Genomic DNA, 13,883 nt, shown 5'->3' with positions numbered 1-13,883 from the left:
ACAGGATAAGAGAGCAACTAATGGAACGGACCAACCGAACGACTAATCGTGATCGAAGGTCAGCCCAGGCTAGCAGCACACAAAACACTACTAGATGCACAAACACCAACCCATCGCTACGCTCCCCAATAGCGCACTGATGTGATGAAACGTTTGCAATCAAATTACCCAGTTCAGTGAACAAACCAAGGACCAGACCAGCGGGAAGACAGTCCTGAACACTATCTGAACACACTATCTGCGATTAGCGTCCAATGTACGGTTGTCACAAAGCAAGAACGATCGATAAACAGTGAATGACTAGATGAACGTCTAATCAGATGGGGAGAACATTTCACTTATTGACAAAACGTTTAGAGAGAGATACCAGAGAAAATGCTACGACAAGAATATTTTCGAAACTTTGTCGCAAATAAGTGACCGGTTACATTTACATAGCCCAGTGCCCACAGGCGGAATATCTACGGTCCGTGTATTGTTGATTACGTTATCCACAGCCTTTCCTGGTTTAATTGGCAAACTTTCAGCGACCTTAAACCACGTCAATGAGGCTACCGATCGCTTTTGTACATACAATCAGAGTTGAAATCCCTCGAGTGGTGGCCATAGAGAAAATGTTCTTTGTGTTTGGACAAGTTAACACTATTCAGCCTGAGAATATATATATATATATATATATATATATATATAGTCTTAGATACCGTTCGTTCTATCGATTTTTCTCTTTTGGCTGTTACAAAAGCTCCCGCAAACTTCGACGTACTGCTCATTAGGACGAATGTGTGTACGGGATACGGCGGATTTTGTAGGAGGCTCGCCCACTCGAGCAAGCGCAACCAACCTACGAGGGATACCGTAAGAGGTATTACCAAAATTTCACAAACTAATGTAACCTCAAGATGCAGTGCACATGTGCGCGATGTCACGTGAGCAACTCGTTCCCACCGTCACGTGACCACCGAATGGTGAGTTAGTTACGTTCAATGTTCGGACGTCCTTGAAAGTGCAATGTTGAGAGGAAAGTTGACCGGTATCCAGAACTATGAATGGTTTATAGAAGGAGCGGGTCATATTCAGAATGACATCACACGAATACAAATACTGTGAACGAGTTATACGGCCACTGATACGAGTGTTCTACCTCATTAGTCGTAATTCCGAGAGACAGAAAATTCCTGCAGATGAATGCTAAAAGACGCAAGTGGGTAAATTTGACCCTTTCGAACTAATATGCAAACGGCCAGTTTTTTGTCCATTTCTACGCTTTTAGCTATGAGCTCAAGGAGGGAGGCCATCAGAGCATTGGGTCACAAACTAGTTTACTACAGGATTCCCGGCTAGCATGAACCAATTCTTGATGGGGGGACCTATCGAGACGACGTATACACTTGATACCAGTTGATAACATCAAGATGGAGAACAGTATGGCGGAACTGATAACATTGAAATACGGAAAGCACTCGTATCGGTTCGCAACCATGGCTTGCAATGTCTCAAACCAACTGCAAGCAGAATCACGTGAACGTAAGACGTTATCAACAAAACCCACATTATCCTCGACTTTGTTTCACTACAAAGCCACACAGTACCCACCGGTTGCTTTGCACCAAACCTTGAATTCATCCAAAGGGAAACAACACTTTTCTCGACAAACGATCATTTGACAGGTGTTGCATATGGCTGAACCACCTGCTTGGTCTGCAATCTGAACATGCGTCCCAAAAGCCAGGAATATTTGGTTTTTCTCCGTGGACCAAAACCATAGGCACATGGCAAGAAGCGTGGACCGGAGTCAAAATGAGTTGCTTTGTTTAGGTAGAACATACTGCTTGACGGAACCTCGTGGACTGCGTCCACCTGATGAACCCAAAGAAGGACGAAACCAGTCGTGTGCAATCTCATGAGTAGTTTCCTTGATCAGAATATATTGAGATATCTCGAATATCGTATAGCTGAAACTTGAGGCAGCACATTCAGCTGAAGAGTACAATTAGTGACAGTTTCAACTGGAACCCAGTCGAGGCTCCCATGAAAGCCGTGTGAACCTTGAATAAGCCGAGGAATAACTGTCAGTAGTTTTCAGTAGCTTAAGTACAGCTTGTGTGGTGTATTTTTTTCTACAAGTGTGTTAATTCGAAGTTTTTCGGCTCTTTTCGTTATTTTATTTTCTATCAGATAGCATCTGGGATGTATTTCGATTCTCACTAAATTGTACCGGTCTACATGTTTGTTTCTCTGCCTATTTCGATTCACGTGACATCTAACGTCTTGCTCGAAAACAAAAACACAAAGACGGGTGCGCGTGAACTATGGGCTGACAGAGGGAAAAACGAAAACCTGGGAAACCAAGCACAAAAGTTGCGGAGAACATTTACAACCTTGAAAAGAGTTTCCCCAACCGCCTCAACAGAGCTCTTACCCTATCCTCTGACCCCAAGTGTGGACGGATCCCATTTCAAATGGCCGGATGTCAACACCTGCTGAAGCGATGCCTGTTGATTGGACAACAGTAAACTCTTGCCTTAACCGCTGATCTATCTCATGTACAAACTAACGATCTTGTCACACAGTTGGATGTTGACTGAGATCTCGCAACTACACGCAGCCAGTATCAGTCAGCTGAACCAACAAATTGACCTCCGCTCACTCAACAGGCACTCAAAACTTTGGTATAAGGCAGAATGTTGGTAGCTGAGCCTGTACGGATGGTCGTTAGTTTCCTCGTGGAGCTGAGAAACGTAAACGTTCGATCACTAGTCGAGGTGAAGTGATCAGTGCACCGTGTAGTGAGGCTGTGCGGTCAAGAGGCCCAGTGGGTGTGCTGAACCGCGGTGTTCGCGTGTTACCATTACTGGGACTGACCTTCAACCCTGATTGGTTACCTAAATAAGCGATGCGACTCAGTGACCATGAGCTTGAGGTATGATTGGTCGACGTTCACGTGACCTTTGCGGCACTCTGAAACAGAACCAAGAAACCGTGAAACTCCTCAAGCCATCACACTGTACCAGCGACACATATTTCGACTTTGATGGACAAATATATCGAAATGAACCCCCATTAGGATTTCCGATTCACTGCCGAAATGGAGCACACCCGTCGTCAACCCTGAGTTATGGACCCACTACTATGGTTTCCTCATTAAGTAACAAGATTGGGTAAGAAATTTAAACGAATTAATCAATGCCATATTTGGAGACACTAGGTATACCACCAAACCGGAGAATAGCGGACACTCATTCTTGGATGTATGGGTAAAAAAGAATGCTACTAGGATGCTGGAAACCATGAAATTTCATCAACCGTAGCTGAAAAAAGCAGACAACTCGGCAACAGCAGCAGTAGAAACAACAACGGCATCAAACGACATAGTTGAAGGTCCTTCTCCATATGCGAACTCACAGCAACGAGAAATCCAGGTAGTCAACAAATCAATGACCGGACAACAAGACAAACAAAAAAGAATACGGCAAACCAGCCACTGTAACAAAGTGGAAGAAATTACGTAGGCGACTGGAAGACATAATTCACTATAGTTGATCTCCATACATGAAGGACACAACTTCAACTCGGAAAACATTAAAATTGTAGCATGAGGAGATGTAAAACGATCGCGAATGTATTTGGAAGTACTTCACGACGAAGTCGACCAGCCGAAATGCTGAACTGGACACAGTCAAGGCGTCTCTTTATGCAATGGAAAAACTACTCAACAACGGAAATAAGAAAACTAGGAAGAAGGAAACCGTCAGGAATCAAGTCAGCGTGGTAAGTGAAGGCCCAAGGAAATGATGGATGGAGGGTGTTGACTAGTGGATGAAAGCCAAACAAAGGTAAAAGGTTACGTAAATATTGACCAGTCAGAACACAGCGCAAAAGCGCTGAGCCACGCAACCCATCAGGATTGTAGCTCAATCCTGGTTATATAAAAAACGCACACTTCCGCCCAACACACCCTCCGGGCCATTGTACCGCACCGCCTCACCACTGGACTGATGAGGTCACCTTGATCGGTGATGAAACGGTTCCAGTCAAGTTACCTAGCTTTGCGGACGGACTAACGGTCAAGGATTTCAGTGTTTTGAAACCAAACAAATGTGGCACTGTCGTCTTACTGAACGACCAAAACAACATAATACCATCTTGGTCGACACCACAAAATTTCACTCTCCCAATCCACTCACAAACCTTGTACGGGAACAATATATCACACACGACCGATCCAAACTAATAAAACATACTAGAATATAAACGGAGTTCATACAGCTGACTCAAAGTTCACAAATCCCCATAAGTCCAGTTCTTGACATGTACAATTCCTCTCAAGATAACAGTTTTAGTTTGATTGTTACTTCACTTGTCATTTAGTTCATCCAGTGAATAGACAACTGGTAGCTAGCCTAACAGGTGGTCGATTTCCCTGACTTTGAATGGCTGATTGACTGTTACAAACCTCGTTCTGCCAACCAGAGACTGTTTCAAACAGTCCCATATAGCTATAGGATCATGGACCTTTCGGCGGTAATGCCTGTTTCCGTCTACCCTGTTCCCGTTACTGTCATCGTCGTATGTTGATCAACACCATACTCTGCTAGCGTTGCGTCCTACCGGGCCAAAGCACAATCGCGTTCTGGTTGTCCGAGTGCGATCGAAAAGATGCTCCGTGAAGGTCTAAAATCCTTTGCAAAACCGACTTCGAACTGTCCAAAATCCTTCTGTTACTAATGCTCTGCTCAGAGTGTCGCAACGGCAGAGGACAGTTGAAAGTCTGGCGGTTACAGTTAAGACTGATATTGAACTGGTTCACCTGCAGGTGGCTTACGCGATTAAACAGTGGAAAAAAACTGATAAAGCTGCCGATCGTGCTGCATGGCGGGGCAGCGGTCTGGGATAGTTTTGGAGCTGAATAAAGCTCCTTCAGGTGTATACGTAAAATAGTAGCTAACAGCTGATAATGGAACCATATGGGGTCTGCAAACTGATAAAAATCTGTGTAGAAGTCAAACTCGGTAGAAGAGAAAACGAAGCGTAGACTGACGAAGAGACCAACCAAGATACCAAGCAAGGTGCGATTAGTAAAGCAGAAAAATCGAAAGTCACAAGATGCATGGGGGAGAGAGACTACCCTTTACCACTGTGATTGCAACAACAAGGATGAATAGCACTCATCCATAAAAATATGGGGCACACACTGTTTGTTTACAAAACTGCTATCTATGGTCCAAAAGTTATAGTCCCCATTATCTGTTGAGACAACGACTTATCGTCGAATGGTATGGAGAACTGTCAGATCCTGTGTGACGATCCAAAACAATAACATGGATTGTAAAGTTGAATATTCATGAGTCAGTCACACAGTTCGTATCAAACCAACAGAGGACATCGCAGGTCGGCGGACGTGCGACCTACTTGTACCCACTTTCCAAAACTTCCTGTCACCGGGCCTACCAATGTTCACTTAATGAGTGCTGCAGATAATTAAAATCCTCGTGCAACTGAACTTTCCAGAAATTGACTACAACTCAGTACACAGTCGAAGTCCCATCGAAGGGAACAAAAGACTCTTTGACTGAAAGATTTGTCAACCACCGTAAAATTTACAGTTAGGTCTGTTTTTTTGCAGAAATGTATCTTCGTAGATAGAAAGGCATCCTCATTACTATCTTTTCATTTTAAAATAAGCTATATTGATCGCAAAGATGTTTTTTCGGTTTACAATGAGCTGAAAACAGAATATCCCTATCAGGAAGGTCAGATTCCTGAAAGTAACCCCAGAACGCCCGGAACCTACTGCTCCACCAAAATCTCAATAGGAAAGCCGGCAAGCATCCAGGTCGTCAATCATTCAATCAATTCGGCAAAACCTGATGAGTGTTCATGCACGCCACAGAAGCACGACCGAATGTGATCAGCGTTCGAGCGTTTCACTGAAGCACGATCGACGTTGATGGGTGTTCACTAACGCCTTTCGGACAGCCTGGATCAATGTCAGAAAGTCCCCTTTAAATAGCGTGGGGCCGTTGTAACTTTTGCACGCGCACTCGCTCGCTTGTTCGGAATATAGCGGTTGTGTGCCCTTCTGTGAGTCTTTTTTCTCCGGCACTAGGCTCTGGAGCGGGTTAGCAGCATATATCACAGGTCGGCGAATCAGCAGATAAGACAATCCCCAAATGTGGCAGATTTCTGTGATAACTGAGAACTAGTTAGGATGATAGTGAACCTGCAGCACTTATTTCGAGAGCCATTAATCACAGTGACAGGCCTCTGTGACTCACCAAGATAGCCCAGAGGTCACAGTATGATTCCGCTCCCAACTTTCGGTTTCAGAGGCAGACCTTCCTGATTCACTCAGGTTTCACGCCCCAAAAGTTGCCAGAGCCGATCGAACCAAGATCTAACAACTCTCGCATGTGTCATTTCTGAGGTGACCTATCATCATCCAGAACTTTTACCGCAAACAGAAATGTTTCTTTTTGTGAACAGCCAAAACAACGCCATACATATCCATCCGTTCTGGAAACAATTAACGGAATGATCTTATTCATTATTTGATAACTAATCCATAATAAAGAGCGATGGACGTTATCAGCCTTTTCATGACGGTAACAATGCTCTTTGCTCGAGTGTGTGTGTGTGTGTGTGAATCTGGACAACTCGCAAAAGCTCTTAGGACGTATCAGGATTCGTGGAATGCATATGGACAGTGGTTGGAAAGCCAGTGTGGAACAGCTATGCTGAGCAGTTAGCGGGTTTCTAGGACTAGATGAGTTGGCTTGGTGCAGTTGAAATATATCCTAACAGTCAGAAATAATCCATAGGCTGAAGCAGGAAGTAAATGACATCCAACCCTAAATTTACGATTGTTCGAGTCTGGGCTACACCGTCAGAACTTAGAAAAAACACGTCGTTCATGAATCGGAGGGGTGTCGCAACCATGAGTTGTTTTTCATTCAGAACACATGCTGAGTATCACGCTGTAATCTGCATCTTCTGATACAAAAACGGTCATGATGCACTTGATATTTAAAATAAAATTCCCTGATCTATCCACATGTGTCTGCTCCCGATAAAACGGCAGATATGATACATTTAAGTAGTGTAGTCTGTAGTTTACTTGATTTCTCTATATTGACAGTAAAATGCAAGCTAACCATAGGCAATTCGTAAACGGACCAGCCAGTTATTTGACGAGGCTCCCAATACTAATACCGTTAATAATGAGAAGTAAACAAAATAAATCACAAGACAAATAAAAGATCAAAATAAAAGGAAAAACAATAAAACGAGAATCTCGAGCACCAAAACTCTCGAAAGAGGCGAGATCAACGAAAGACCATCCTAATGCACAACCAGCTAAGCTGGTTACGCCACGTAAAACAAACACCGGATAACAGTACACTTTGAAACACTGAAGAATTCAGCCAGGGCTTAAGGATGAGCAAAAACGCCACTATTGCGACAGTCTTCAAATAAGTCCGAAAACATGAAACCTTGGGTTTGGATCTTGGGAAAATCCGACATTTGACAGAGCAACCTGGCGAACCGATAGCCGGATGAGCTTCAAAGCACAGTGCACTGTAACGCTCGAACATAAGCGCATAATTCGGAACAAGCACGACATACAAACAGCGGTCGAAGGAATTTGCGCTACCTCTGGACGTATTTTCCAGAATAGAATCGGGCTAATCGATCACGAAGGTAGAGTCGAGTCGTCTAGGTACGTTCCTCACATTCTTAAAGACACCTGAAGGACGTTACTGTAATACCACGAGATGACAACCCTACTACTGGTCTACAATCTGGCTATCTATTCTCACCAGTGACGGGGTATATCACTCAAGCGTAGAGGAGTTGACTAACTGTGCCAGCTCATATTTAAGCCATCATTCTCAGGCCGGTCGGTGGCTCTCAAGAGATCTCCGAGGGTTAATCGATTGATTTTGTTCTTCCGGGTCACCACCGGCATGTAGCATCCCCCGTAGTTTAACTCCTGCTCAGTTGATCAAGCACTGTTCGCGGGTAGACCGGTTTCGAATGCCACCTAATCAATAGACCTCATTGTACCAAGAATAATGATGAGAATTTTCTATTACTCAACAAGCTGAGACACTGTCGAATCACAAACCACCTAGATTCAACCAGGGGCGCATAATTTGGTAGTAGTGATGGATGGGTGCCAAGAATAGCGTCCAATAGTTGTGCTGCTATTCACAACGAAAGAGGAAGAGCAGTCGGGAGTGTAAACCCCGAGTAAATAAAAAATAATTCAACTCCAGTACCGGAGGCGTTCGGTCTGAAGTGTGGCATTTGATGCCGAGGGGTACACAGTGACATAATAGCTGTTTACTATCCTGTGGAAATCTGGGCATAAGGAGGACGCTGGGGTATTTGAAAGATTGCTTTTAGAGTCAACGATTAGGTTATTCCGTAGGCCAGGTCCCACTTGAATGAGATGGTCAATCGGTGGTTGCAACTGCAGTGAGAATGATGAGGATCTGCCAACTTTACGTATGATTGGTGCGCACTGAGAAGCGCAAAAAGAAAGCTGCTGACACTGAGACGGGATGCGACTGAAAGCTGCAATTTGGCCAATCAATCCGGCACTCCTTAATAGAGCGACACCCTAAACTACAACGAAACTCGATGCAGTTTCATGAGGACGGGTGCTTGGGAGAATGGTCAAATAGTAAAGAGAGTTGTCGGTTACGCACAGCATATTCCGCAACCCCGAGATCAGTCAGAATCAAGGCTAAGCGTCGAAGACATACAGGCATATAATTCCCCACCTGCTGGTGACGTCCCCATGGCAAACGGCTGCCGCCAACCGTAGGCCAGGCTCCACTTGCTCCGAAATCAGCTTGACCGGTTGTAGAAATAGTTGACGGGGTACCGACAGTCGTTGGAATTACCGCACCACCAGTGGTCGGTCGAACAGGACAAGCAAGTGATGTAGATCCTGGTAGAGTCTGTCCACCCGTCGCTCCAGCACATTCCGGTTTCTCCAACATCCGATCCATTATATAATTATGCATTCGAGTGACACCATCCAAGGTCCCTTGGATGAGGCAAACTCGCTCCATGGTTCCTAGAGTGAGATAAAACAAACAGGTGCTTTGGAGTACAATACAATTTGGAAAGTTTAATCCAACTTTAGTTGATGGCAACCTCATTTGAAAGTTGGTCATTCTAACAAGCCGTTTCCAAATGATGGGGTGCCGGAACAGGAGAGAGCTGTAAATAATACGGATCGAAATAAGAAACCACTGAAGTATGTATTCGAAAAATGACTGAGCAGTAAACAATACGACGCGAAAATCGTCCCAAACCTCTCAACTCTGCAACCAGAATATATCGTGTAGTTGATTCACCTGCACTGTAGATGAATTACGGATTGAGAAGGCCACCTCAAAGAGGCATAACAATGTTCAGGCGTTGGCGTACTTTGAAGTCGGATAGTCGCTCATCACTAGCGAAGAAGACTAGCCACAAAAAGCGTTTATTTTGGAAAGTGCGACAAAGTTCATTCTATCGATGGAACAGTGAAATCGATGAGAGACCAAGTCGGTCTATTATACAAATTGCGCGAGTGCCCAAAAGTGCAAGAGATCATGGTCTTTTTGGCGTGGCCCTACCATCCACAGAACAATACACAACCGATACCGTGCCTCAATGTCCAAAAACTGGGTCGCGCTGAATTTGGCCAATCAGCACGTGACCTACCAATTAGAAAATTGATAGGTTGAATTAAGGATGATGTGAGTGTGGGAACGCAGACACTGAGCAACCGTTGGGTGGTGTTGATCGACCGCGAATTTTCGCATCTCAGATGCAGGTTATTTTTTGCACACTCGAGCGAAACCAGCTGAAATTGAATGATATAAGTTGATGGCCGTTCTGTCTTCCGGAAAGTCATACCATTCCCATTCGTTTGAATGGATAGGTGAAGTGGTGTTTCAGAAGGGGCGGAAAAATTAAAACCCAAGGTGAGAATACTTGTGCGACGCAGTCAAAACCCTAGTGGGAGCTGGAAAATATCCGAAGAAGTTAGTGACTCATGTATCGACCAATACTCTCATATGCACACGAGTTTGGTTTTGACACAAGACTCAACCGAATCCAGCTGAATATCTCGTTTGTGATGATCCGATCCAAGCCCCAGAAAATATAATTCCGATAACAATTCCAGTAATATGATAGCTCTGCAATCGCATTCCCCACAGAGGGAAGGAAACACTAGAATCAAAACCTTCTGCCCCCCCCCCCACGAACCCGATACGAGAGAAGATATTCGAACGGAGGGGTCCTACGGGATTGGTCTAGATGCACCAGTTAAACTGTCAAACTCTTCGTATCCTCTCAAATTGTATTTGACTCGACTAGACTTGACTGGTGATTTAGCCTGGAGTACACTCACAGCATCAAGCAACGGCACAGTTACAATATCGATTGAAGCTGGAATAAGAGAGGAAGCAACGCATGGTAACTGAATAATTATGGAGTTCCCATTACATAAGATCGTTTTCGTCGCCATATTGGAGTACATTCCAGAAATGCGTTGGTACCTAGGTAACACCAAAATTATTCGTCTGTACAAACGAGCAACGCTACACTTGTATCTCCGAGTCACAAATCAGGCACATTCACTCTAGACAAAGCCAGAAGCCCTTCGGAGACGCTGCGAGATACGGCTGCTAATAGATGTCAATGCCATTGTTGTTATCAGTTTCTAACCCGATTGTCTGAATGAAGTGTGGGCACTTCGGAATGATTTTGGTAGGCTAGCAATACGCCCCTTTCCCTCATAACTTTCTCTTAACAACAAAGCCTTCAAATAAATCATGTTTGTACGGGCCAAGCATCAATGTTGTTGTCGAGGATGAAGATAGGAAGCAAAGACTGGCAATAGTCTGACAAAGTAATTTTGCCAAGTTCAAATACTACACATATGAGCCCCTCAGAGTAATGAAAACAGTCAATATAAGTATATTTCTGGGTGATTCTACCTCTCTCAACAAAAAGTACAGGACAATCAGAGCTTGTTGGAACGAAAATACTGGCTGAGTACTTGCGAATGTTTCTCCTCAGTAACTCTCAAAGGTCTGGATAATTCGATTGCTTCACCAGCTATACAAAACCCCCAAATGTAACTAGGTAAGTGCGCGAAGCTCATAAGTGGTATAATCGGTGAAGAGAATAAAGGGTAAAGACGACAAGTGTACTTGAATCACACAACCTGGAACCATCTATCTACAAACCAGAGGTTAAATGGGTGCTTTTCGAAGCAGCATTTCCTGTTCACCAGTCATTGTGGCAAACAAGCTTGCGAGCAAATATCTCATGACTATGGTGCTGCAAGGTAAAACAAAAAGCAGAACCCAGTGGCAAGGTGGTCTGGATGTGAAGTATGTGCGTGCATCAAGACGTGATCTGCGTCCAAAACAACGTTACCCGGTCGCGTAAGCCGTCAATAAAACTTAAATGCACGGAAGTGGAGGTTGTTGTTGTTGTTGTCTACCACAGGAACCGATCGATGGATGTTTTGACTTGCCAAACAAGGTCAACTTGCCTGGTCTGGTCTGATCTGAAGCATGTTTGTATCCAAGGGATGTTGGTTTCAATTAACGATGAAAAACGTGGAGAAATCTTGGAACAAAGATCAACTCTTCCAGAGAAAGGGAAATGGTAACTGACCACAGTCCTCGGTTAGCGAACCGGTGAACTAAATTCGAGGTTATTTAACAAAAACTCTTTAAACAATTGGGAGAAGCACCATTCAGCCTACTGACAAAGTCCCGGGTGTGAACGAATGCCAAATTCGATCTCTGCATTCCAAACTGTTCGTAAGTACACCAACTTTTCATAATTATCAAACTAAGTTTTACATTTTCCAGTGGGTTGTCGAAACACAACAAACCGAATCCACCAGATGCGCAGATGGTTTTGCAGCATGAGCTGCGTCAATTGACCGATACCCCTTACGCTTGAACGGCCTCGGATCAGGATGAAACTTGTGCGTTGTCGACCGACACTGTGGAACCAAACATAATTTCATACTCTAGATGGAGTAAACCGAAAACCAAGCAAAACAATTGGCTAATCGATGTCAGTGACGTTCGTCCTGTCAGTTTCATTCCAGATTGTCTGACCAGGTATGAGCACCTCAGGAAGTTTGAGGCAGACTAGCATCGATTCCCTTCCAAGCCTACTTTAAGGTTTTAAGTACAATCAACCAAACATCGTAGTTGGAAGGCGAGTGCACTGTGACTCATGAGGAACGGGGAACAACTTGAGGCATTCTTCGAGCACACCGATGCGGTGTTGTGTAGTCGTTCAAACCACAAGCTACAATAGATAGATCGGTTGCCAGTCCAACATTAGATATCGATTGGCCATCGTTGCTGTTGCCATGACAGCCGAGAGATGACTTGCGATTTTGGTTCAAAACATCAAAAAGCAAGGAAAGGCAAATTAGCCCTGGGCGGTTTGGATTCTCAAAATATTTAGTCTGTCTGTAGAAAAATCATATTGGGGAAGCAATCATGAACATGATCAAGAGAGAGTCAGAAGGTGCCAAATACCTATGACAGATTTTTTCATTGTGATCTTCTAAATACACACAAAATGCTTGCAGAACTCTGAACAGATTACTCCGCACCTTCATATCTACGGGGTGTCAAAAGAAGAATCCGCTGTATCCGGGATGCCGGATAAAACTGGTTAAATGATGAGGAGACGAATCGATCAACACCTACGCAAATTTTGTTTAATTCGACATTTTCTAAAGCAAAATGTGGAGTGAACAAATTGGGGAATAGAAGGTATCTGCCAGGCGTGGTAGAACACACAGGAAAAAGTAGAGCGGATAAAGCAGTAATCCACCGGATCAGCTACTGTGTCACAATTAGAACATGCTAATGTACGAGCAAATTTGATATGTAACTATCAGCTTGCCACATCTGTCTTTTTTATGGCTTCCTCGATGATGACAGTCGAACCACCATTTCCATCTTCCCAAGTGGAGTGCGGTAACGTGATACTGACAGTCAGGATCAAGTATGCGTTGGACAATACGACCGGAAGTGAGACAAACAATGGTGAGGCTCCAAGATAATTTTGGCGTCGGTCACTGTACGATTCGTTCCTTCCTCTTCGACGGAGACGGATGTCCATTACTAAAAGAAGAGTTTTACGGAACAACGAGCACTGCTGTACAATTCTACCCCAGAAGTTACTTTGGTCAGACCAAGTAGTGCGCAGGCCGAACCATCGTTTGCTGAGAATGCTGCTTTCCGCGCCCAATTCAGAGTGGTGGAAGCACAGAGATAACCAACCCTCGAGCCACTAGACCGGTATGACAGAAATTACGAAAAGTCTTTGGTGTCGGTGTGACTCACCTTCCCCACTGCGCCTGGATGGAAACGTTGCAAGATAAAGCTGCTAATTTATGTCAGTGGCGTTCTTGCCTGAATGAGTGTCTGGAGGTGTAGGCACCTCGGAATGATTGTAGTAAGCTAGCGCTTAGACCTTTCCCTGTCGACCTTTATTCTTTTCTTTATAATAAGGTTTTCAAATATATCAGGGTTGCACGACAGCGAAGCATCAGCGTGGAATACTGATGTCATGTTCTTGTTGTTGATGAGGATGACTTTTGTTTAGAAAGAATTTAAAATGAAAACAGTTAGAGGCATGAGTTGACACTTTACTGGATTATAAGTAAAGTTCATGACTAACAGGCTATCTAGAGTTGGCTAAGGTTTGGTTTGGAAATGTCAGCCGATAGTACATGAAGCACCTCTGTGTAGCTCACATCCCATCACTTTTTTTTAGTTTTACAGTGGGAACGTGTCAGCTTATGCGTTATCCAGGATCACTGACACAGCAAA

At 44.1% G+C, this 13,883-nt stretch overlaps 2 protein-coding genes across 2 annotated transcripts in view; one reads left to right on the top strand and one right to left on the bottom strand.

Moving 5' to 3' along the window:
- Nucleotides 1–13,883, bottom strand: part of T265_04227 (hypothetical protein) — a gene marked incomplete at both ends in the record, with an annotated part of 69,248 nt that overhangs the window by 10,464 nt on the left and 44,901 nt on the right. Inside the window, one exon of the mRNA XM_009168920.1 lies at nt 8,652–9,085. Within this exon, the coding sequence (XP_009167184.1) occupies nt 8,652–9,085 (434 nt within the window). The remainder of the gene's footprint in view (nt 1–8,651; nt 9,086–13,883) is intronic.
- T265_04229 (hypothetical protein) lies at nt 9,422–9,694 on the top strand (the record flags this gene model as incomplete). The annotated part of the gene is made up of 1 exon (XM_009168922.1): nt 9,422–9,694. The coding sequence occupies one exon, from the start codon at nt 9,422–9,424 to the stop codon at nt 9,692–9,694; it is 273 nt and encodes a 90-aa protein (XP_009167186.1).

Source organism: Opisthorchis viverrini, assembly GCF_000715545.1.
Source record: "Opisthorchis viverrini unplaced genomic scaffold opera_v5_68, whole genome shotgun sequence".
NCBI classification, from domain to species: domain Eukaryota; kingdom Metazoa; phylum Platyhelminthes; class Trematoda; order Opisthorchiida; family Opisthorchiidae; genus Opisthorchis; species Opisthorchis viverrini.
This window is presented reverse-complemented; position numbering and strand designations above follow the sequence as displayed.